At 41.6% G+C, this 26,747-nt stretch overlaps 1 protein-coding gene across 1 annotated transcript in view; it reads left to right on the top strand.

Moving 5' to 3' along the window:
• The first annotated feature begins 1,201 nt into the window (after positions 1-1,201).
• nrn1la (neuritin 1-like a) overlaps positions 1,202-26,747 on the top strand; it is a 68,984-nt gene continuing 43,438 nt past the window's right edge. Inside the window, exons 1-2 of the mRNA XM_078542960.1 lie at positions 1,202-2,396; positions 25,056-25,206. Coding sequence (XP_078399086.1) covers positions 2,342-2,396; positions 25,056-25,206 — 206 coding nt within the window. The 5' untranslated portion in view covers positions 1,202-2,341. The remainder of the gene's footprint in view (positions 2,397-25,055; positions 25,207-26,747) is intronic.

Genomic DNA, 26,747 nt, shown 5'->3' with positions numbered 1-26,747 from the left:
AGCACTTCACCCCTATATTAATTTTTATGTCTGTCTGGTGATCCTGTGTGAACTCAATGCTCATACATTTGGGGTTGATCTGATTTTTTTTATCTACTCTTGTGCATTTAATGGAATATATTAAAAGGACTGCTACTATCGCAATAGAAATTGATTTTGTGTTAAGGCCCAGGCTATTTGAGCAAATCTACGGATAAAAGAGTAGAATAGGTAATGCCGCTGTGCGACAGTGGTATCAAACAACTGGCACACTTAAATTACCTACCAATTTAGCTTTTATAGTTAATCTCACCATACTTTCTCAATGGGACCTCTTTAAATGACTATTAGTGCTTGTGCTTCAAAGTCCTATTGAGTCGTCTTTGCTAATGAATGAAAGCAATATTTCATTCTATTTTGCAAACAGTGAATTCAATCAGAAGGGACATCCAGCTTTAATTCTGCACCATAGTGTGCATCATAGTTGAAACTGGCTTGAGTGCTAAGAAACATTTAGCTGATTTCTCCTCCCAAACGAAGAATGAAGCTTTATGTCCTATATGTGCCCCCGCCACCCCCCCCCCCCCAAAAGTGTTTTTCATAGAATGAGCATTTTAGTTTATTCGTTAAGAACATATTGCTCATTCATGACAGAAAGCTACATAGAGTGTAGAATGTGCATGTTTACTCATGAATTATAATCTTTGTCCCTAGATAGGAGAGATTGAATTAGGTCTACAGGAGCATTGAAAGCAAGTGGCATACAGGTGATAAAGTGAGACAATTGTGTGGAAGGGAAAGAGCTTCCTCTATGTCCATATTCATTTGTATCCTTATCCTTGTGTCAGCTGTGACTCAGTAGCATGCTTGCCTTGGAGTCAGAAGCTGCTGGGTTCAAGGCCCACTCCAGAATTTCAGCAATAAAATCAAGGCTGGCACTCCCAAGGCAATGCACAGGAGTGCTGCACTAGCGGAGATGATGTCTTTTGGATGAGTTGTTAAAACAGAGGCCCCGACTGCCTTCGAGTGGATGCGAAAGAACCTATGGCACTATTTCGAAGAACAGGGGAGTTATCTTTGAGAAATACATACTGGCCATGACACCAATCAGCTTTGGCAAAAAACAGTTAATCTGCTCATTATCACTTTGCTGTTTGTGGGAGTTTGCAACATTTCCACAATTATCACACTTCAAAAGTACGCTATTGGCTGTAAAGAGCTTTGGGACGTCCGGTGGTTGTGAAAGGCGCTATATAAATGCAAGTATTTCTTGGCTGCAGCGACGTGTAACATGAAGTTAACTACCATTTTGATACTGAAGGTTCTGCAAACTAATACTTCTGCCAAAGATCATGTGAGCAAGTCACGAGGAAACATTAAAAAACTGCTCCAGAGCTTCAGGACTTTGTGTGTCCATCCTGGCTCACTACAGAGTCGCAATGAATGACTGCCAGACTAAAAGACTCCAGACGACAAATTATTCAAAGAACCATACAGCCCCACAAGGATTGGGATTTTAAATAGATACATAGGTGGAAAACATTTAGGAAATGTTGACCAAAAATCAAGTGTATAAGTAAATATATAATCAACCAGTTTGCAACCATGTGGCTTTTGAGAGCGAATTCTCGATCAAATTAGGTGCTTGAACTTCGCCCCCGTTTGGGGGTCTGCAGGAAAGAGCAGTGGGCAGCACTGCACCAGCTCAGCTCCTCACTCGAACTTCGTTTGGTGGATCAGCGGCTTGGTGATCTCCATGATGCTTCCGGCCGATCTCAAGTGATCGACCCCTCGAAATTTTAGACCAGTTCAACCTCCGCCCAAGTTCAGATCCCGGAATTTTATTGGTGAAAATAAGTCCAAAGCAGTTTCTTTTAAAAAAAATGAAACGATGGATTGATTATTGACAGTGAAGAACTATAAGGAGCCTGCTGTCAGCGTTAACCCAGCGAATTGGTGGTAACTACGAGAAACTGACAGCTTTCAGTGAGCTGCTTCTTGAGCCGTACTCAATGATAAAGTCAGCTAACTCAGCTCACTCAAAGCTTTGCTACAAGATTGCAAATTCAGTCCTGAGCTAAAACGTGACCTAGGCGAGTCGCACTAAATCCCTCAACAGGGTGGATTTCACAATGCTAGCTTGAAATAATTCGGAAATGAAATTTTAATCCGCCAGCCAGAGCAACATTACGTGAAAGGTCCCTTCCCTGGGGAGCTCGGTCCGAGCCTGCTGTTGGGAGGCGTGGTTCTGGGTTGATCCCCACCCCCCTTCCAATCCCAGCTCCTGGAAGATTTTTTATTTAACGTGGCATTTTGCCTCCCAGCAAGTTAGCTCCGAAAGGATAAATCGGCTGCTGCTACAATGGGTTCCCGCCTTGGATCGGTGTATTTTTTGTTGTCAATAGTTCTTCAGTTGGGTAAGTCAAGGAGATCGCCGCAGTTTACTTTGAAGGTGTTAATTATGTGAAGCAAGTTACCAAATCCTCATCGGAACTTTTAAGGGCACCAGTAGATAAAGTGTTAAGAATTGAAATGAACCGATCTTTTGTTGAAGAGCGTTGTTAAAGGAGAGAAAGATAAGATATGTTTTAAGGGCCGATTCCTGCTATATGCAATAGGGCAGCTCAGAGATGCCAATGATCAGGTTTGCTTGTTCTGCCGGTCTCAGTTGCCATCTGAGAAACTAAGGGGGACTGGGCAGCCACTTCTTTCAGATGGTATCAGGGTCCGCTGCCTACTTGAATATTCAGGGTGGATTCCTGTTAAGGTTTGCTCTGCGACAGAAGCGTCCTCTGTTTATACAAATTCCTCAATGGTTTAGAAAAACGCTTTGAAGTGTTTTTAAAGGTTAAACCCTCGTGGTATCAAACCCTCACGGAGCGAAAGACTAACTTCATTATAGAAAAAGCTGTGAACCCTGAAACGTGTTTGTGACAAAAAAAAATAGCAATTTATTATCTTTACCGGTCAGGACTGCGGAGAGTGAAACAAAAGCTTTTACTTGTTACTTTTACATAGAGGGTGTACTGAAATTTTAAACTTTAAGCCGATGCTTCACGTTGGCTGATCTCTTCCAGCTGACTAAACATAAAGGCACAGAGAGCAGTAAAACTGGAAGGGAGTGAGCCAAAGGCGCCAGATCACAGACTGATCCATTTGTGGTGTGGATCCCGCATTCGCAAACAAAAGTTCAGCCAAATAATTGGCTTAATCTGCAATTGCATATGGAACTGCTACTGCCGTGCAGTCTGCTGTACATAGTATTGATCAAATAGTTAGCACATCGTGTTGGTGCCAACTCAGTCACTTTTGTTTAAGGGGCAAAACTAGGGATCTCTCCATGGTGCTGAACTCTCATGTCTTGACAGCCTGACTAAACGCGTTGGAGTGCACTTGCAGTGGCATCAGTAGCAAGATAGCTCCACTTACTCAGTACGTAAGTACTTTGCAACTGTACTAATTCAATAGGTTAGTGTGCTCCAATTCCATTGCCCTGTGTGGTTTCAGCAGTCAAATCTTGTTCAGCAGCTCCAAAATTTGCAATTCCCAGAGATTTCCCTGATACTGAATTTGGTGGAACTGTTCCTGGATCTATCTACAACAAGGAGCCTTTGACACCAATAAAGCTGCATTGGTCTGTCCCTAATTGCTGGGTTGCAGGTGCCTTCCTCCTCTGAATACCATAGATGAGAACTTTCAAAATTAAAACTGGCATTTGAAGGTAGTAATAACAAACCACCTGCTAGTGGGTTGTCCTGCTACCCAGCCACTATAGACCCCCTTCTTGGAGTGTTAATGTATTATCAATTATCATTCTCATTAAAATAACTTAATTTGGCAGAAGCATATGAAATTCTAGTTAAAGTTCCTAGTTATTTTCTGTCATTAAAATAATCTTGCACTGAAAACTTCCTGCATCAAACTTTATTGTCTATTATGATGCTGATAATTTTCAGTTAATATTTACATTGTAATTTGGTATATCAATATCTCCCTATCAATTTTGCTTTGTCAACTATCATGGTGCATCACAGGCTCCGGTCATTAGGCGGCTGTATGGAGCAACATTCTCAAGTCCCCCAAATCTTCTTGTCATCTTCTTTGTTATTAAACAAATTTATAATCATTAACTGATTGTGGCCAATGTCTGCAAGGTTTACTTGTAGATAATGTTCTTTTTCTCATTACTGCACTAATTGTGTTTATTCCCATCCCCAACCCATCTCTGACTATGTCCTATGTATATTTCAGCACCACAGATTGCTGAATAATTATCTTGATGGTAAATATTTGAATGAAGACTGACAGCATTTAGCAGAATTTAAAATTATTGATGGAGAAATGAAAGTAACTGTTGAAAGTTGCAGGGATGCTTTCCTATGAATTGTGTGCTGTGCAGGAGAGTCTTCGGGGGTCTGCTATGGAGGAAAAAAGTTGGCATTAGAGCTTAATTGTGGTAAATGGTCTAAATAAAAGCTGCTCTCTGATTTCCCTCATTACTACAGTAGAAGGGGCTGAGAGAAATAAGGCGACTACAGAAAGAGTTTTGTGAAAGATTGGTTTAGAGAATATTGAAGGATGGAATAGCTGGCAGCTCAATCTTCAAGTAGGAGGAAGATTCTCATTCTAACGTGCTTCAGTGAAAGGTTCGTTTGAAAAGCTGTTCTCATTTAATATAAATTTTAGTAAATCATAGTGCATATGAAAGAATATTTACTCTCCTGAATTCATTGTAAAGACACGTTTTGTCCTTCCATCCTTAGGGCCCAGTATAATTATGAGAAAATACTTCTAAAGTGCACTAAACCTGAGAATCAATAAAATGCCAGCCTCCTCAGCACTGTTTTCAAGAATGGTGTTAGGGTCTCAATAGAATTTCAGGGTATTGGATTTGGTGGTTGTATGGAGATCAATTAATTCTCCGGCATTGGATTTCATATTCTTCTAAAACTGTTAATTGATCATACTGCACCTCTATTTCACAACTCTACCATATTACTAGCTGTAAAATTGGTTCTGTCACCCTCTTATATGAATCTCCTGTTAGTTTGCGTTGTTTTGTAGTTCAAGTGAATCTATAGCTTCCTCACATTAGGCAAACATTATTGTGTCACAGAGATAGGGATATCGCAGGATTGAGCTCCTGTCCCAGGCTGCTTATCCAATATAAGCCATGAATTGGTTGAGCCATGAATTACTCCAGTTAAATATTGGGAAGACTGGTTGTTTCAGTCCCCACCAGTAACTTTGTATCCGCACCACTGATGTCATTGATCTCCACATCTACCTTCTCCGGCTGAACTGGACTGATTGCAGCCTCAGCATCAGCCTTACAACCCCTGGACCAAACTCTTGGTTCTTCTGACTGGCCTCATCACCCCACAATTGGCTTCAGGCACCAATGCCCCATTCTCCCTGGAATTCTCTCCACAAAGGTCTCTTCCTCCTCTCCTCTCTCACTGCTTTTGGGACTCTCCTTAAAATCCACCTCTTTGACCGGAGATTTTGATTCCTCCACCTCATATCTCTTTCTTTGGCTCAGTCTCTGTTTCTTCTTATATCTCTGTGAAGCACCTTGGGATGTTTTCCTAAATTAAAGGCATTATGTGAATGAACTTGTTGTTTGTTGCTGATATCTCTCACTGTAACTTGTTGTCATACATAATGTGAAAAACATCCGCCCCCAACCCCACTTCCCCAGCTACTGCAAAAACTCAAGGTCCACAGTTGTTACCTAGGTGGATATTTTGAACCAGATGGGCAGCTTTCATGGTTCCCAGTGTACCCCTATTATGCTATTGGAACATGCCAAACTACTTCTTAGAGTTGATATTAATGCATATAATACAGCTAAAAAGGTAAAAAAAAATGTTTAAACATCATTAAATGTCAGCCTTGGCTCAGTGATAGCACTTTCACCTTTCAGTTAGAAGATAATGGGTTCAAATCCTAGATCAGTGACATCAGTGCAATACTGAGAGGGTGCTGCAGTGTTGGAAGTACAATCTTTTGGATGAGATGCCCAACCTTGGTTTTCCCCTGTCCTTTCAAGTTGATGTAAAAGATCCCATGGCAGTATTTGAAGAAGAGCAAGGGTGTTCTCTTCCATTTCCAGGCCAAAATTCACCCCCCAATCAAAATAACTATAAAACAAATGATCTGGTCATTTATTTCATTGCTAGATGTGGACCTTGCTGTAGGCAAATTGCTGCTGTGTTTCCTTACATTACAAAAGTGACTACAATGCAAAAGTACTTACTTCAGTGCAGACCACTCTTGAATGTTGCAAGAGGTGCTATATAATTGCAATTTCTTTTCCTTCTTCCTTCTTTTTGTGCAAAAAGTATTTCTGATTTGAAACATGAAACAAAACTGCTTTGGCCCTCTTCATCTCTGCCAAACTCATGAAAAGCAAAAGAGAATTAGACAGGCTCTAGACTGAAATAACACTGAATAAATGATGAGATTTCCTAATCCAAAGTATTACGAGCATGAAGATAAGCCTAGGAAGCTCCTGGCTTATGCAGAGAGGCATCTGGCAGTCAGCTATCACCTTGGTCTGACTGCCAGATATGTCTCTGCCATCAGACAGCCAAATTCATATATTGGACCTCCTGCAACATCCAATGTCCTTCAGGGAAGGAGATCTGTCACCCTTACCTGGTCTGGCCTACGTGTGACACCAGACCCACAGTAATGCAGTTAACTCTTAAAAGCCCTCTGAAATGGCCTAGCAAGCCACTCAGTTGTAAAAAACCGCTATAAAGTCACAGAAAAGGAATGAAACCAGACAGATCACCTGGCATCGACCTAGGCACCAGAAACAACAATGGCAAACCCAGCCCTGTCGACCCGGCAAAGTCCTCCTTACTCACATCTGGGGGCTAGTGCCAAAATTGGGAAAGCTGTCTCACAGACTAGTCAAGCAACAGCCTGATATAGTCATCCTCACGAAATCATACCTTACAGATAATGCCCCAGACACCACCATCACCATCCCTGGGTATGTCCTGTCCCACTGGCAGGACAGGCCCAGCAGAGGTGGTGGAAAAGTGGCACACAGTCGGCAGGGAGTTGCCCTGGGAGTCCTCAACATTGACTGTGGACCCCATGAAGTCTCATGGCATCAGGTCAAACATGGGCAAGGAAACCTCCTGCTGATTACCACGTACCGCCCTCCCTCAGCTGGTGAATCAGTTCTCCCCCATGTTGAACATTGCTTGGAGGAAGCACTGAGGGTGGCAAGGATGCAGAATGTACTCTGGGTGGGGGACTTCAATGTCCATCACCAAGAGTGACTCGATAGCACAGCCACTGACTGAGCTGGCTGAGTTCTAAAGGACATAGCTGCGAGACTGTTCCTGGTGGTGAGGGAACCAACAAGGGGGAAAAACATATTTGACCTCATCTTCACCAAGCTGCCTGCCGCAGATACATCTGTCCATGATAGTGTAGGTAGGAGTGACCACTCGTGGAGACGAAGTCCAGCCTCCACATTGAGGATACCCTCCATCGTGTTGTGTGGCACTACCACCATGCTAAATGGGATAGATTTCGAACAGATCTAGAAACTCAAGACTGGGCATTCATGAGGCGCTGTGGGCCATCAGCAGCAGCAGAATTGTACTTGAAAACAATCTGTAACCTCATGGCCTGGCATATCCCCACTCTACCATTACCATCAAGCAGGGGGTCAGCCCTGGTTCAATGAAGAGTGCAGGAGGGCATGCCAGGAGCAGCACCAGGCATACCTAAAAATGAGGTGTCAACCTGGTGAAGCTATAACACAGGACTACTTGTGCCAAACAGCATAAGCAGCAAGTGATAGACAAGGTTAAGCAATCCCACAACCAACAGATCAGATCTAAGCTCTGCATTCCTGCCACATCCATTCGTGAATGGTGGTGGACGATTAAACAACTCACTGGAGGAGGAGGCTCCACAAATATCCCCAGCCTCAATGAGTGAGGAGCCCAGCACTTCGATGCAAAAGGTAAGGCTGAAGCATTTGCTACAACCCTCAACCAGAAGTGCCGAGTGGATGATCCCTCTCGGCCTCCTCCAGAGGTCCCCAGCATCACAGATGCCAGTCTTCAGTCAATTCAATTCACTCCACATGATATCAAGAAACAACTGAAGACGCTGGATACCACAAAGGCTATGGGCCCTGACAATATTCTGGCAAATAGCACTGAAGACTTGTGCTCCAGAACTTGCTGCGCCCCTAGCCAAGCTGTTCCAGTACAACTACAACACTGGCATCTACCCGGTTATGTGGAAAATTGCCAGGTATGTCCTGTGCACAAAAAGCAGGACAAATCCAACCCGGCCAATTACCACCCCAGCAGTCTACTCTCAATCATCAGTAAAGTAATGGAAGGGGTCATCAACAGTGCTATCAAGTGGCACTTGCTTAGCAATAACCTGCTCACTGATGTCCAGTTTGGGTTCCGCCAGGGCCACTCTTTATAGCCTTGGTTCAAACATGGACAAAAGAGCTGAACTCCTGAGGTGAGGTAAGAGTGACTGCCCTTGACATCAAGGCAGCATTTGACAGAGTGTGGCATTAAGGAGCCCTAGCAAAACTGGAGTCAATGGGAATCAGGGGGAAAACTCTCCACTGGTTGGAGTCATACCGAGCACAAAGGAAGATGGTTGGGGTTGTTGGAGGTTAATCATCTCAGATCTAGGACATCACTGCAGGAGTTCCTCAGGGTAGTGTCCTAGGCCTAATCATCTTCAGCTGCTTCATCAATGACCTTTCTTCCATCATAAGGTCAGAAGTGGGGACGGTCGCTTATAATTGTACAATGTTCGGCACCATTCGCGACTCCTGCAGCAAGACCTGGACAATATTCAGGCTTGGGCTGACAAGTGGCACATAGCATTCGCGCCACACAAGTGTCAGGCAATGACCATCTCCGCCAAGAGAGAATCCAATCATCGCCCCTTGATGTTCAATGACATTACCATCACTGAATCCCCCACTATCAACATCCTGTGTTACCATTGACCAGAAAATGAACTGGACTAGTCATTTAAATATTGTGGCTACAAGAGCAGGTCAGAGATTAGGAATCCTGCTATGAGTAACTCACCTTCTGACTCCCCAAAGCCTGTCCACCATCTACAAGGCACAAGTCAGGAGTGTGATGGAATACTCTCCACTTGCCTGGATGAGTGCAGCTCCCACAACACTCAAGAAGCTTGACACCATCCAGGACAAAGCAGCCCGCTTGATTGGCACCACATCCACAAACATTCACTCCCTTCATGACTGATGCACAGTAGCAGCAGTGTGTACCATCTACAAAATTCACTGCAGGAATTCACCAAGGCTCCTTCGACAGCACCTTCCAAAATCATGACCACCACCACCTAGAAAGACAAGTGCAGCAGATAGATGGGAACACCACCACCTGGAAGTTCCCGTCCAAGTCACTCACCATCCTGACTTGGAAATATATCGCCGTTCCTTCACTGTCGCTGGGTCAAAATCCTGGAGCTCACTTCCTAACAGCACTGAGTGTACCTACACCACATGGACTGCAGCGGTTCAAGAAGGCAGCTCACCATCACCTTCTCAAGGGCAACTAGGGATGGGCAGTAAATGCTGGCCTAGCCAGCGACACCCACATCCCATGAATGACTAAAAAAATAGTGGTCTGCACTGAAGTAAGTACTTTTGAATTGTAGTCACTTTTGTAATGTAAGGAAACACAACAGCCAATTTGCCTACAGCAAGGTCCACATCCAGCAATGAAAAAATGACTGGATCATTTACTTTAGTTATTTTGTTTGGGGGGTGGAGGTAACTTAAACTGACCGAGAACAATCAAAGGATAGCAGTAAAAGTACAAGCAATTTTCACAGAGGTAATCTGTGCCTGCTACTGAATGTAATAGGTGGAGCAAGGCAAATGCTACATCCAGTCTTGCATTTATCAGCTCTTATAATCATCTAGTTCATGGTTTAGAGGTAATTTTTAGCTTTGGGAAGATTACATTTGTAAGGGTAAGGTAATTAAAATGCTGGACTTTAGAAATTGCCAGAATACCTCAAATAATGGCAGTTCAAAGGGTTCCATGTGTATGGTGTATACCATAGTAACAGGTAGTGCAGAGGATATAGAGAAGGAGGAACTTAGAACAATCACCATCACTCGAGAAAAAGTACTGAGTAAATTATTGGGATTAAAGGGTGACAAGTCCCCAGGACCTGATGGCCTACATCCCAGGGTCTTAAAGGAAGTGGCAGCGGAGATAGTGGATGCATTGACTAAAATATTCCAAAATTCCCTGGATTCTGGAAAGGTTCCAGAGGATTGGAAAAATGCAAATATAACGTCCTTATTCAAAAAGGGGGGAGGCAGAAAGCAGGAAACTATAGACCAGTTAGTTTAATGTCTGTGGTTGGGAAATTGTTGGAATCCATTGGAAAGTCAAACTGCAATCCATCAGAGTCAGCATGGATTTATGAAGAGTAAATCGTGTTTGACTAATTTGCTAGAGTTCTTTGAAGGTGTGACAAGCAAAGTGGATAATGGGGGTCCTGTAGATGTAGTATATCTGGACTTCCAGAAGGTCTTTGATAAGATGCCGCACAAAAGATTAATACACAAGATAAGATCACATGAAGTTAGGGGTAATATATTAGCTTGGATAGAGGATTAGCTAACCAACAGAAAGCAGAGGGTCGGGATTTTTCTGGATGGCAAGCTGTAACTAGTGGGGTGCCACAGGGTTCAGTCCTTGGGCCCCAACTATTTACAATCTATATTAATGACTTGGATTCAGGGATAGAAGGTACTAAAGCTAAATTTGCAGATGACACCAAAATAAGTGGGAAAGTAAGTTGCAATGAAGAAATAAGAAATTTACAAATGGATATGGGCTGGTTAGGTGAATGGGCCAAAATTTGGCGGATGGAGTTTAATGTGGGTAAGTGTGAGGTTATCCATTTTGGTCATAAGAATAAAAAGGCGACTTATTATTTAAATGGAGGGAAATTTCAGAATGCATCAGTGCAGAGGGATATGGGTGTCCTCGTGCATGAATCCTGAAAGCTAGTATGCAGGTACAGCAGGTAATAAGGAAGGCAAATGAAATTTTGGCATTTATTGCTAAATGAATAGGGTATAAAAATAGGGAAGTGTTATTGCAACTGTACAAGGTAGTGGTGAGACTGCATCTGGAGCACTGTGCACAGTTTTGGTCCCCTTACTTGAAGAAGGATGTAGTTGCACTGGAGGCAGTTCAGAGGAGGTTCACTAGATTTGATTCCAGAGTTGCGGGGCTTGTCTTATGAGGATAGATTGAGCAGTTTAGGCCTATACTCGCTAGAGTTTAGAAGGATGAGAGGAGATCTAATTGAGGTATATAAGATGCTAAAGGGGATAGACAAAGTAGACGTGGAGCAGATGTTTCCTCTTGTGGGGCGTTCTAGAATGAGAGGCCATAGTTTTAGGCTAAGGGGTGGTAGATTTAAATCAGAGATGAGGAGGAATTACTTTTCTCAAAGGGTCGTGAATCTGTGGAATTCACTACCTCAGAGTTCAGTGGATGCTGGGACGCTGAATAAATTTAAGGAGGAGATAGACAGATTTTTAATTAGTAATGGGTTGAAAAGTTATGGGGAGAGGGCGGGAAATTGGAGTTGAGGCCAAAATGAGATCAGCCATCATCGTATTGAATGGCGGGGCAGGCTCGAGGGGCTGAATTGCCTACTCCTGCTCCTAGTTCTTATGTTCTTATGAGGTCAAAGTTAGGAGGGTTAAAATAATAAAAACAGCTGGTGACCTTCAGTCGGCTGGGGAACTGCACACAGTAAGTCTGAGCATAATTGCCCTGACTTCATTAGAAATGTAAATTGTTCAGGTGTGTCCCAGAGTCAGAAGGTTTGGTTTTGAAGTTAAGAATTAATAAAACTAAAAATGTATTGGACATCTCGACTAGCCTCTATTGTCATAGAGATGAGTAATTCAGGGTGGAGCCTTGATTGGAATTCTGGGAAGTTGTCTGTGGGATATTTTCCCAGAAAGTCTTTGAGACTGGAGCTAGAAGCACCCAGGTTGGTGGGCGTAAGTCCTGAACTCAGGAGGCAAAGAAAGAAGGAGCCTGCTAAGAGGTGAAAAGCAGCTGTAGACCAAAAGCAAAAGGGCTAGCGGAAATCAGGGGTATTTCTGGGACAGTGGCACCAAGCAAGAATGTAATGAAGCCTATGTTTAAGCTGAGAAGTCCACAGTTGTGAGGTTTTGAAGAGAAATTGGAGGATCACTTAGCCAAAAGCTAATGGAAGGATCCCAATTAAATTTTCTTACCTTGGAGAATAGCTGGAACACAGAGGAGAAATCAAAGTGAATTTCACAGGGCTGAGGCATATTTTTGGGTTGGTCCCAGGAAAAGTGAATGAACCTTCAAGAGCCTGATATGTAACCAAAGACTTTCTTGGGGGGGAAGTCTAAGTGGAAAGGGAAACGTTGAGTTGAAGAATTCAGTTTAAAGCACAGGTGATTGTGTTTTATTGTGCTTTTTGATGTAAAGTATATATATTTACCTGAGAAATTGCTTATTCAGTAGTGTTTTTTTTTACCTATTTCTTGTATAGTAAAATTCATTTGTTTTTAAAGATGTGAAATTTCATGGCATAATTTATTTCTGTGTTCGCTGGCAGTTCGAGTTTCAATTTAACGGTCTCTAACAGGATCACAGCACAGTGCAGCACTAATCAGATTTGATTAATAACCTAGATAGTGAACATTTGAATTTTTGGATCATTATTTTGTCAACTTTGATATTTATTTTAAAGGCTAAAAATAAATAAAAATGAATGTACCAGTCAATAAAACAATACTCTGTGCGGGGATTTCCAGCAAAGATTAAATGGAAGTAGAAGTAGAAGAAAAATAAAGTTATTTTTAAAAGAAAAGAAAGTAATGCTGTTTTTCATGAGGTGTCAGTCTCACACTGCAAAGACTTGAGCACATAATCTAGACTGACATTTCAGTGCAGTACTGAGGGAGTGCTGCACTGTTGAGGGATGCTGGCTTTCGGTTGAGATGTCAATCTGAGACTCCATTTATCTTCTCATGTGGATGTAAAATATTCCATGGCTCTATTTGAAGTGGAAATCCTCCTGGTGTAATGACCAATAGTCATTCCTGAGCCACCACTAAACAGATTATCTAGGGTTGTTTGTGAGGACCTTGCTATGTGCAAATTGGCTTATGTGTTTCCCGACAACAGTACAACACTTCAAAGATTCTTGAAAAGATCTTATAGCTGTGCACCAAGAAAGTTGAGTTTATTAGCCTGGAGTGATTGACTGAGGTATTAATTGGGTAGCTGGCTGATCAAAAACAACTTCACAAATGAAAACTATGAATAATTTCTATATATAATCAAACTGGTTTTCGAAACAATACTGTATTCACTTAGTCCTGATTCTCTAATGTGCATGCTCAGTAAGTGCAGCTTACCATTGGGATTCTGAGATTGGCAAATTTGACCTTACTTAAGTATTTATAGGACACCTGGATCACATCAGAAACATCTTTATTGCTGGAAGGAATGAGATAAAAAATGGGCAGGCCTGAATAAATATTTTAGGGGCTCCACAAAAATCAAAAACTGTGCCTATGAATTAAAGAATGTTAACCTGATATTCAAGTAAGAAATGAGCTGTGAATCGGAGATTTACAGTTAGTTTATTACTGGCAGTGGACTAAAAGCTCAAGGGCATTTTATGAGATTCTATTGGCGGTCACCTGAAAAAAACAGAGACATAGGAAGTGGGCTATAGATAAAGTAATATATGCCGATGGGTGTCCCCAACTGATAAGAAGAAATTGGAAAGGAATTGCTTAGAGAATACAAGGGGAGTCTATCCCAATTGTTGATTCATACTTGTCCCTCAGAGTTCTGATCAACTTCAGCCTAAACACAGTCCTCCAGGTTCCCAGGGAGGAAGATTTTTTTTTTAGAACCACAAAATCCCAATAAAAGTTAAGCTTGTGGCATATAAGATGTGTCCGATTTTCTTTCGTGGCTCAGAATTGATAGGCGTGCCACACAAGCGCTCTCACCAGCCCATAAACGCCATCTCGGACCAGATTATGAGATGGATTTGTGGCAAAAGAGGGAAATTGGATGCAGGGATGGAAGTTTGCGGCCCACAAGGACCTATCACTGAATATGGCTGGAGAGGCAGTCAGCCTCATGGCAAGAACAGACCATCACCAAAGTTCCTCACATGGGCATCTGGTTAAGTGATTGCTGATGGTATGCAGCCACCTTGGTGCTCCAGAATTGATACTGGAATTGAGCATCGGGAGCAGCATGGTGGCTGCATGACAACAGCTGCCCTGTGCAAGCCTTGCCACCAGTCTGCAAGTAAATTCCTGTCATAGAGTGGATGAGGACATTTCTAAAAGAAAGGGTTTTAAAAATAAATTGTAAAAAATTTTCTCCTTTGGAGTTCCTTAAATTAAGTCTGTGCTCCAGACTAAACATCAGAACATAAGAACTAGGAGCAGGAGTCGGCAATTCAGCCCCTCGAGCCTGCCCCGCCATTCAATACGATGATGGCTGATCTCATTTCGGCCTCAACTCCAATTTCCCGCCCTCTTCCCATAACCTTTCAACCCGTTACTAATTAAAAATCTGTCTATCTCCTCCTTAAATTTATTCAGCATCCCGGCATCCACTACACTCTGAGGTAGTGAATTCCACAGATTCACGACCCTTTGAGAAAAGTAATTCCTCCTCATCTCTGATTTAAATCCTATGATGCACCCTGGTAATCCTGCCCCTGAAGACCAAGCAGCTCAATTGCTAATCCTGCAGATAAGGGTTAATTCTGCTCTCAAAGTGGAGACTTGAAGAAAATTAGGGCTGTTACATTATAGTCCTATTTCTGACCCACACTCTTTGAGAGTGAGATTGCAGAGTTATCTTCCTAGTTCAGGTTTGTCCTCTCTCGAATTTTCTGGCTGAAGGTTTGGAGCAAGCTATTGCTCCTTGTATGAATAACTCAGAATTGGTCCTAACTAAGAATACCTCATCCCTTAGTATCTGCAGCTTCAGGTACCTGCTTATTAATGGTAATATTGATTTAACTTATATGTGGCCCATCAGGCTGCATGACATGCACTCAAATAGGCCATAAAGGAAAGGCAAAAGCTTAGACAATTCCTGCCCTCAATCAGTCACGATGACCATTGGCATATGCTTAAGTTCTGTGTTTCTAATGGGGAGAGCAATTGTTGCCGCTTTGATTGAATGTATTTGAGAATCCTGAACATTGTTGCAATAGATTTTATCAAATGCAAATTTAAAATTTTTGCTTCAAATTTCTCTTTGTCTCTCCATAAGCTACTGTCTATGGAGATGTACTCCAGGACTGTGAGGTTAGACAGTGAACGGTGTCAGGCCATTTGACCATGATGGGTAACACAGCTGAACCTGATCTTATCCTTGCTAAACGACCACACAATTGCACCTTCCAGTAGGAACCACTGCGAAGGCATGGCACTGCCCCAGCTGAGAGTAGCTGCCTCAGTGGAGACCAGTGATCAAACATGACAACCTCTTGATTGGTTTTGGCTCACTTCCATATGACCTGAAAAATATCAGTGATTGAGAAAAAAATGGGTAGAAAAACAGCAAAATGTCCCTGGAGGAAATATATATGTACAGTATTTGAAGTATATGTAAAGTAGTAACTTATAATTTAATGAGTTATTAGATTTTGAAATAGCAAAAGAAAATACTTCATTATAAGTTATATATATATAGCCACTTGATTCCATGAATGAATACCAACCTAGATCCCTTTTGACATCTATCTTAGTAAACTTGTCTTCTTGTTTTGGCAGGTAGTAGAGGTACTAATTATTTTGGCATCAGATCCAGGATTATAGTTTGGTTATCTTGGACATTTTCTAGGTCTCAGTATTAGTTCATTGTCAACAGCAAAAGTTTCAATGAAGCAAAGCTTTGTGAAATCACACAAAACAGGCTGGTGGTACTTATTGCAAGTACTGTTACAGTGACTTTTTGCCCTGTAGAAATATCTACCTGTGTCACAATTGCATTCTTTGATGATGTAATTGTGTGTTGCCATTTCAAGCACTCAGTGACTTATTGTAAAGTTATTGTAAAGGGATTGTAGTTCATCTTTCCTGAAACTTGATAATAAACAACTTAAGATAAAAGTGTGTTCTATAAATAAACCTAAGTCAGTTGTTCAGGTTCACTAAAACCTTCACTTGCAGCACTCGGATTTAATACAATAATGTCTTTATCATCAACTCAAAACTGAGCTGTTAATATTCTGATTTCACAATAGTCACAATCAGCCAACATACACGAAATCTTCCTTTTATACACATTACAGATTATCAAGTGTAGGCTTGAGTTTGTGGTGAAAAGCACTTTCTTAATTGCCTATGTTCATGAGGGACTCATTTGAGTAATTAGGGAATTGAAGTAAACAGCAGTAGTTGCACGCAATGTTTAGTCCTGCTGCTCCCTCCCTCAATAACACAGCACGCAACTGGGAAATCTGAACTAAGCAACCTTTCGTTATATTATTTAGTTTCTTTGAGTACTTTAAAACGTATAGTATCTTCTTTCATGAAAAATGTCTGCAAAAACAGGTTGTTGTAAATGTTCAACAGGTGCATGTTATGAAGTGGAACAAAAGCTGAGATTTCTGAATTTACAGTGTTCAGTGGCACTGCTGTACAGTACCCCAGAACAGTGGCAGGCACCAGGTTTGCTTCAATGACATGCTACCTGCGTTGAGTCATTAACGATAGTTGTTTCCTTCAGAATGAGAGAAGCAAATATGGTGACATTGGCCCTGGACTGGTCACATGCACCTCCTAGTGGGTGATGCAAGAGCAGCATCAAAAGAGAGCTGAGGACCTTATTTGAGGTTCAGCCCAATCTCCTCCTGGGTGGGGAATCATGATGAATCTAAAATGGCTTAAAAGGGAGAAAAAATAACTTCCCAGAGAATGTAATGGATAATGGCCCTGCCTGGAAGAGAGCTCAGGCATGCAGATCAGGCAGTTCTTCAGGTTTGACCCTCAGTCTGTGCTTAGTTAACCGTTCTCAGCTGGACAGCAGGGGTGGGGTGAGGGGTGGTTTCTGCCATTCACCTCAATTTCCCATGGCTAGTGAAGAGGGTGTTGGGTGGGGGTGGGTGGGGGTAGAGGACAATCACGCAAGGTGATTATTCAGTGACCCATGCCGGAAAGTGCACACATGTGGAAGTTTAGTGGGCTCTTATGATCCCCATAGTTAAATAACCTGCTCAGAGATGGTTAGTTAGCCAAAGTGCCACAGGACTGCCAGTGGCCATGGAATCATGCTTTACTCTGGGTTAGTGCTAAAAATATTACTCAGATATCCTTGCTGAGCCTATGTACGTTTTCTTCAAAACTGATACTTTTGTTGGTTAACTTGGGGGTTGAAGAAGCTTTGTGAGACTGAGTGGAATGTTAAAAGTATGTTATTACCTCCAAAACATTGTGATAAACTCTTACACATTGCTTGGAAACAAGCAGTATGTCAGCATCATTGGCGCTACAGAAGGTCACATTGTCACTTCCTCCAGAAGTTATCAGTACAAAGTTGACACTCAGCTTTTCGGGACTAATTTTAATCCCCTGTCCCCCAAGAAAAAAATAATTGCCATCTACTATTGAAGGCAGTAACATTTAAACTTCTCAGTGCAAAGGCTCCTGAGCATATCAATGAACTACCAGGGACCCTTCATCCTCACTGCCAAAAGATAGTGTCAGTCACCCAAAGGAAAACAGTATCATTATTACAGAACAGTTTGTTTAAAATTAAGTTAGAAGAATGGAAATAATATCCTGAGATTAAATAAGAAAATAGGGAAAAAGCATTGAATATGGAATTCTAAAAGCACCCTGCTTGTGGCACATGGCCTGCCTGACCTCAGACAGTCAGTAATCTGACTGGGTTTGAAAACCCCAGGATCCCCTCATGGAACCTTTAAGGTTCACAGACCCCAATTTGGAAATCTATGTCTTAACACTACCTTGAATGTTCAACTTATCCACTTGAAAATTGTGGGTGGAACACATTCTAATCCAGTGCACATTACCTGTGCAGACATATTCCAGATCATAGGCATCAGTGATGTTGTCATCCTGCACCTTTTGTGAACCGCATTCTTCAGTGAAAGGTTTCCGGCAAGAAGTAGATGATGGACTGTCTAAATGTGCATCCATGGATTTCTCTGAACCCCTTCGCCCTGGAAACCCCATGTCTTTGGCACCTTTAATATTAAACTTTCCTCGATCATGGCAGCTCTTGTTCCTGTGACTACGAATCCTGAACCACAAGGAGCTTTGAAAAACTCGCTGAACAAGATGAAAATGATCTTAGCTAATGAAGGTAATATGGGATTTATCCTATAAAACCTGTTGGTGGAGACAACAATACGATTAGATATTTAAACCGAGGGAAAAGTTGAAAGTGCAGGAAATGGCCGCGTCAAAAACCACTTTTACTGGATCGGACATGCAACCATGTATAAAGATTTGGGAGTAGGGGGAACACCAAGAGACATTCTGGAACTTGCAGCAGGTGTTGGGAGGTGGGGAACAGGGGAGCATAGAGTAAATGAAAATATTAGGTGGGAGGACAGGTGTCCCCAGCATGATCACCCGCTCCACCATACTCCAGTGAGCGTGCCTATGTTCCAGACACATTCATTGCTCTCGCTTGACGTAATTAGGCATTTCCTGTCCACTCTGTAATAAATTGTATCCTTATATTGTATGTTTTATTGTTTTTGAAGAAACATTTTTGATCGTTGTTTTGTTGAATATAGATTTAAAACATGGTTTGATGCAGCTTTTTGGTAGAGTGCAATATTTTGTTTATCTTTGGATTAAAATACAAGATTTCATGTGGAACTTATTTTACTTCAGCAGTTCTCTGTTAAACAGCCTTCATTTTAACTCAGTTGGCTGGATGGCTCAAGTTTGATGCAGAATGATGCCAACAGTGTGTGTTCAATTCCCAGACCGGCTCTGGTAGTTCATGGAAGACAGTCTCCTTGCCTTGCCCCAAGCTTGCAGAGTGATGCCCCTCAAGCTATATATAACCAATTGTCTCTCTCTAATGGCCCTTCGTGGATACCTAATTACCTTACTGTTGTGCACTATTAGAGAATAATAGACAATTATTAATTTTGGACAGTTTACAATAATAAAAAGAAATAGTCAGTTCAAAGGTGCCAGCTTGGTGGCTAATGACCATTTCTCCACATGCATTCTGCTTCTTTGCATTCTAATGTTCTTAAGTGGTTTATATAAATTACAACATCGCCTTCATCTGCATAGATCAACAGAACAAAACTGAAACTTTGAAGAGTGTGTATTGCTACCATTAATTTTGAGTAGTATGATTAGCTAAATTACATTTAGTATGAGATCAGATAGTGAAGTAAGAGCTTCAGAATACTGGTATTCTTTTACAAAGTGACCTCTCAAAAGAGTGAATCAATTGAAACAGCCAGGAGTAAGCTGATAAAAGTGCATACCAGAATTAATTTAGAAAAGAGGGCTGCATTGTTTGCTGCTCAGTCGTGGCCTCATGTTTAGTTCAGTTTCAGTAACATAACTGTTACATAAATTATTAAAGACTTGAAGATCCAAACTTACATCTGTCATACTTTTGAAAGGAAACCTATATGTACATGTTAAAGTGTAATTTTAACCTGCTTCATTATATATTATTTTCACATGTCTTAGTGACAGTCTGATGTATCTTCTGCTCTGTACATGATGGCATATGAAGAAACCCTTTTCATCCATTGCTTTACCTCAGCATATTATGCCCTGGGTTTTTTCTGTAATGAAGTCCCTGTTTTATATGGAGAGGTCAGTAGCCTGACTTAGAAATCCCTTCCCTGGAGGACCAGCTTGATGTACTGCGGGGTTGCCATTCCATTTCCACTGAATAGGGGCATCCTCTTGGATGTCAGCCCAGTATTTGGAGGCTGGAGCTCTGTCCTTCTGTTTGTCAGGATTACGATGGTGGGGATGGTGGGGGGGTAGAGTTTGAGGAGAGGGATGATGAGTGAGGGAAGAAGGAAACCACTCCGCTATTATCAAATGTAAGTATTCTGCTGGATGTGAACCCAGTATTTAAAGCCCAGAACTCTTGTCTCCATAGAGCCAGGAATGCTATTGGTGAGTCAAAGCTCATTTCAGTCTGATGTATATAGTACAGAATAATAGAAGACTTTTTTTTGTTTCTAGGGTAGTATTGATGACTGAAAACATAACCAGCAGAGTGAATAAAGGACATAGGAAAATATAGGACTGGAAAAGACCTCTGGCCTCTCCTACATAGCCCCTGGCCTCTTTCTACTACTACGGACCAGAGGGGGATTAATTCAAACAGTCTTAATTTCTCTACTCACTACCCATCTGTAAACAGAAAGTGTTTTTGATTTCTGATTTCCCCCTTTATAAGTGATGGCATGAGTCATGTCTAGTCAGGATAAAACCTTGTCCATTTATAAAAGCAAAAATAATAATTTTATATATATATATTTTCCTTCCTGTCTTCTGGCTGGGATACTACAATTAGTATCTCTCAGTCATTCACTTCCTCAAATGCCTGCCCAATTTTCTTGCATTTCTGTTCAGTCCATTCCACATGTTCAATATTCTCTGCATAAAGTTTCTAAACTGTTCATCCAATTTCCCTCGTCTAAGCTTGGAACATGTCATACGAACATGAATTAGGAGCAGGAGTAGGCCACTCAGCCCCTCGAGCCTGCTCTGCCATTCGATAAGATCATGGCTGATCTCATCCCCACATTCCTGCCTACCCCTGATAACCTTTAACCTCCTTGTTAATCAAGAATCTATCTAGCTCTGCCTTAAATATATTCAAAGACCTTTTGAGGAACAGAGTTCCAAAGACTCACAACCCTCTGAGAGAAATAAATTCTCCTCATCTCTTAAATGAGCGACCTCTTATTTCTAAACAGTGACCCCTTGTTCTAGATTCTTCCACAAGAGGAATCATCCTCTCCACATCCACCCTGTCAAGACCCCTCGGGATCTTAAAGGTTTCAATTAAGTCACCTCTTACTCTTCTAGATTCCAGTGGTTACAAGCCTAAGCTGTTCAGCCTTTCCTCATAAGACAACTTGCCCATTCCTGGTATTAGCCGAGTAAACCTTCACTGGACTGCTTCTAAAGCATTTACATAATTATTTAAATAAGGAGATCAGTACTGTACACAGTACTCCAGATGTGGTCTCACCAATGCCCTGTAAAACTGGAGCATAAACTCCCTGCTTTTGTAATCAATCCCCCTCATAAATGATAACATTCTGTTAGCTTTCCTAATTACTTGCTGTACCTGCATACTAGCCTTTTGTGATTCATGCACTAGGACACCCAGATCCCTCTGAATCTCAGAGCTCTGCAATCTCTCACCATTTAGATAATAAGCTTCTTTTTTATTCTTCCTGCCATAATGAATGATTTCACATTTGCCCACATTATACTCCATTTGCCAGATCTTTGCCCACTTACTTAACCTATCTATATCACTTTGTAGCCACTTTAAGCTCTCTTCAAAATTTGCTTTCCTACCTATTTTTGTGTTGTCAGCAAATTTAGCCACCATGTCTTCAGTCTCTTCATCCAAGTCATTTATATAAATTGTAAAAAGTTGAGGCCCCAGAGATATTGAGCTTGTGGCATTCTCCAACATATTATAATGGCTCAATTTGTCTGTTCTCTTCAAAAACACCTGAATAATATATTTTGTAGCCTTGTCTTCTCTTCAACCTCTCTTTGTGGATCAGATGTCTCAATTTGTACTTTTCTCTATTGCGCCCAATATCTGGATAGCCTTCCTGCAGAATGGTGAGCAGAACTGTACATAATACTGCAGGTGTGACCATATCTGTGCCTTCTACAGGCTTAATAGCATCTCTAGGGATTTGTGCTTTATCCCTCTAGCTATAGATTTCATGAACTAATTAACTTTCTCTACTGCTGGCACCCACTGTACTGTTGATTTTAGTAAGTTATCCATCCAGACCTCTCTCTTCTGTTGTCTAGAGCCATTTAATTTATATTTCCATTGTCTATTTTGTCTCCCCAGTACTTTTAATCTGATCATTTTAAACTCCATTGGCCATTCATCAGCCCACATTCCAGTGTTTGTTCTGCCTATGTTGGGGTATAAAAGATCCCATGGCAATATTCAAAGAGGAACAGGTAAGTTCTCACTCTGTCCTGGTCAATACTTATCTCTTGTCAAACATCACTAAAACGGGTGATCTGGTCATCACCTCATTGTTCTATGAGGGAGTTTGCCACGTACAAATTGGCCATCATGTCTCCTACATTACAACAGTGATTACACGTTAATTACTTCATTGGCTGTAAAGCACCTTGGGAGAAAACCTGAGGTTGTGAAAGGTGCTATATAAATGCAAGTTTTTCTTCTTTTATTATTTGACTGCCTTTCACAATGGGGTCATCTAAAAACTTTTATTTCTGTTTCCAGATTCCCAACTGATTCATACGCCTCACCTTCTCAGTAATCACACTCTGAATGCTATTCGGTAAAATGTACTTCAAGATTCATCCCATCTCAGTGTTGTAGATTCCTCTTTGGCTTTGGTAAGCAAAAGGAATCAAGACTAGCTCAGTCAAGTATTCAACCAACCTGAAGGCAACTGCATGGCTCCAAAGTAGCCTGTGTTGTGATGAACAGATCAAGGGGTGTTAATGATACATTAACACACAAGGCCAGTGGTGCCATCCCTTATCACTGACTCAAATCACAAGAATATGAAGAGCTGTTCATCAATTTGGATGTAGACCAAAATGATGTTGGCTCCATGATCTGTATTCAGTTGCTTTGGGACCAGTTCAACAAGGCTCTGTTCACTAATTGTAACAATAAGTGGGAGTCAGCTTTGTGGCGAGATCAAACAAGAAATGACAGCAATATGCTGCTGCTAATCACTCAGAAATGTCTCACTCTGAATTGTCACCAATATAGACCAGGGCTGTCTCAGGGCATTACCCTGGGTCTCTGGAATGCTATTCCAGTGACAATACCACCATGCCACCTCTCTCTCTCATCCTGGTAAATCTACATCACAGTCCCTCCAAGGTCAATATGTGCCACCTAAGGTGTGATGTCCAGGACTGCTCAGAGTATTCTCCCAGCTCAGTTAGGTCTGTGTTACCATTCAAATGTAAGTAAGTGCACGTTACTAAAAATGATCACCACCCTTAGAGCCCCTAATGCCCCAATACGGGTAAATTCTGCACCCCCCTACCCCGCTCCTGCCCATTCTTCACAGCCAACTGTTCTGACTGCTTTTCCGCCCCTTGAGTTAAAATAATATGTTTACATTGTCTCTACGTATGTGATAACATTAAATAAATGCCTGCAATGTTGGCTGGTGGTATATTACTGGCCATTGCACTCACCTTCACAGAATCACAGAATTTTAATGGCACAGAAAGAGGCCATTTGGCCCATCGTGTCTGCACCGGCTCTCCAAATAAGCATTATGACCTAGTGCCATTGCCCTGCCTTTTCCCTGTACCCTTGCACATTGTTTCTATTCAAATAATCATCTAATGCCCTCTTGAATGCCCCGATTGAACCTGCCTCTGCCACACTTCCAGGCGGTGCATTCCAAACCTGAACACTCGCTGTGTGAAAAAGTTTTTTCTCACATCACATTTGCTTCTTTTGCAAATCACTTTAAATCTGTGCCTTCTCGTTCTTGATCCTTTTATGAGTGGGACCAGCTTCTCCCTATCTACTCTGTCCAGCCCCCTCATGATTTTGAACATCTCTATCAAATCCCCTCTTAGCTGCCTTCTCTCCAAGGAGAACAGTCCCAACCTCTCCAATCTATCTTCGTAACTGAAGTTTCTCATCCCTGGAACCATTCTTGTAAACCTCTTCTGCACTCTCTCCAATGTGTTCACATCCTTCCTATAAGGTGGCACCCAGAACTGTACACAATACTCCAGTTGAGGTCTAATAAGGGCCTTATATAAATTCAGCATAACCTCCCTGCTCTTGTACTCTATGCCCCTATTAATAAAGACCAGGATACTATATGCTTTATTAACTGCTCTCTCCACCTGTCCTGCCACCTTCAATGATCTATGCACATATACACCCAGGTCTTTCTGCTCCTGCACCCCCTTCAGAATTTCACCCCTTATTTCATATTGTCTGTCCATGTTCTTCCTACCAAAATGCATCACCTCACATTTCTCCGCATTGAACTTCATCTACCACCTATCTGCCCACTCCACCAACTTGTTTATGTCCTCTTGAAGTTCTACACTGTCCTCCTCGCAGTTCACAACACTCCCAAGCTTCGTATCATTTGCAAACTTTGAAATTGTCCCCTGCACAACAAGATCTAGATCATCAATATATATCAGGAAAAGCAAGGGTCCCAGCACTGACCCCTGGGGATCTCCACTACAAACCTTCCTCCAGCCCCAAAAATATCCATCGACCATTACTCTCTGCTTCCTATTTTTCAGCCAATTTTGTATCCACATTGCTCCTGTCCCTTTTATTCCATGAGCAATAAGTTTTCTCACAAGTCTGTTGATTGTATAACCTTGATTGTATAATCTCACCATGAAGAATTTCCTTTTGCAAATTTGCGTTGAAACCAAAATAATCTTAAAATAACGCTTTGAAAGGTGATTGTTTGCGCGAAGGATGTCAGTGGCATCTATAGGGACTATAGATAGGCTAGATCGTTGTCACCACTGCCTGCCCAGCTGAGGAGGGGTATTTAACTGGATGGGAGCTAACCTAGCGTGAGGGGAATGGGGGAGAAAATAAGATAAAAGGTTTTAAAATATCTTGGAAGAAAATAATAAGACATAACTTATAAGCAATGGTGGCAGATACAAACAAGTCCTGTGTGTACTCAAGGTACTGTTTTTAATTGAAGGCTCATTCAAACTCTGGTATTTGTGTAATGATCTTCACTTTAATTTCCAGTTCTTCTCTTCAGTGAAGCTGGTGAGACTGGCATGAAATGTAGTCACATTTACAAAGGATTTGCTGAATGTTTGCTGAAGTTGGGAGACAGCCTGGCCAAAAATATGGAAGGGGAAACCGAAGAAGTGAAAGAACTGGACACAGTGTGCCGGTGAGCTTATGGATATTTACTATAAGGAGGCGCTTTCTTCTTGTGTTTTTAAGGTTAGAGATAGAGATCCCTTTTCTACAGGGGGTGAGGGAAAAGTGGGGGTGATCCATCTCATCCATCTTTGGCCCACCAGCAGCAACAGCAACATATTTATACAGAAAGCCACATGTCAAGAAATGCTAAATTACCATTCCAAGAAAAAAAAACACTGGCATTTATATAGCGCCTTTCATGATTACAGGATATTCTAAGTGATTTACAGTCATTGAAGTACTTTTAAAGTGGAGTCAATGTTGTAACTTAGAAAACAGTCAACCAATTTGTGCACAGCAAGCTCCCACAAACAGTAGTGTCATAATAACCAGATGATCTGTTTTTGTGATATCTATTGAGAGATAAATATTGGGCAGAACCCAATGGTAATAACTGCTGCTCCCTTTTTCGCAATAAAGCCATGGGATCTTTTAATCCATCCAAGAGGGCAGACAGGGTCTTCATTTAACATCTCATTTGAAATACAGCGCCTCCAACAGTGCTGCACTTCCTCAATACTGCACTGCAGCATCAGCCTAGATTTTCAATCTTAAGTCTCAGGAGTGGGACCGTGAACCCACAATCTCCTGACTCAGAGGCAAGAATGTTACCAACTGAGCCACAGCTGACACACAGGAGTGTGGGGGTGGGGGTGAAATACAAAGATGAGATCAACAGGTGATGGGATGGGGGGTAAGTTTTTACCTTCATGCCCAGGTGTAAAATTGGCGTTTGGATTGACCGCCTGGTTAGAAAGTGCGCGATTTTACATCTTCACTGAAATCAGTGGAAATTACAATGGACATTCAATCGGCAACATCAGCTTTACATCTGGTCAGCAGGTTTGCGGGAAGTTTTGAGGAAGAAAAAAAGAAGCAGCTTTGGAAGAAACATCCATTGCACAGAGATATAGTGGCTGTAATTTCCTGCTAACGATTGACTTCAGTTGGTAATACAGCAAACTTTTTGTGTTATCTGGCACTCTACCAACCAGATTACTCTGCTAACCGGAATTTCTGATGTTCTCCTAATACAAATCATCACTTTGCCTAGTGGAAGTAATTACGAAGTTATCCAGAACTTCTACCTGTAAACTGCATTATTTTATACTTTAATTTATGTTGTAATGTACTGTTGAAGATCAGAAGTAAAAAGAATACTGTTCTTTATTTCCTGTGTTCTTGCTACAAGTATTGTGCTGTATTCTGTTGGTAAATGGAATTCTCCGTTAATCAGCATTTTTGATTAACCAGCAACGCCTATTCTCTGCACATGTTGGATAACAAAGATTTTACTGTATCACCCAGATGTCCAGAACTGTGCTGGTGCCTCTCACACATCACTGAAAACATTGTGGAATCTGTAATATAACATATACTCTGGACCATGTCATGTCTCCAAATGTGTAAAATCTGTATAACACTTTTTTTAATTAAAAAAAAAGCTGTTCTTAACTTAGTTTTCCCTCTCTCCCAATGAAGCAGCATCTGATTTCCACTTGGTACCTC

This window comes from Cetorhinus maximus, chromosome 6 (assembly GCF_964194155.1).
Source record: "Cetorhinus maximus chromosome 6, sCetMax3.hap1.1, whole genome shotgun sequence".
NCBI lineage: Eukaryota > Metazoa > Chordata > Chondrichthyes > Lamniformes > Cetorhinidae > Cetorhinus > Cetorhinus maximus.
Note: the sequence above shows the minus strand (reverse complement) of the source record. Positions and strands in the feature narration are given on the sequence as shown.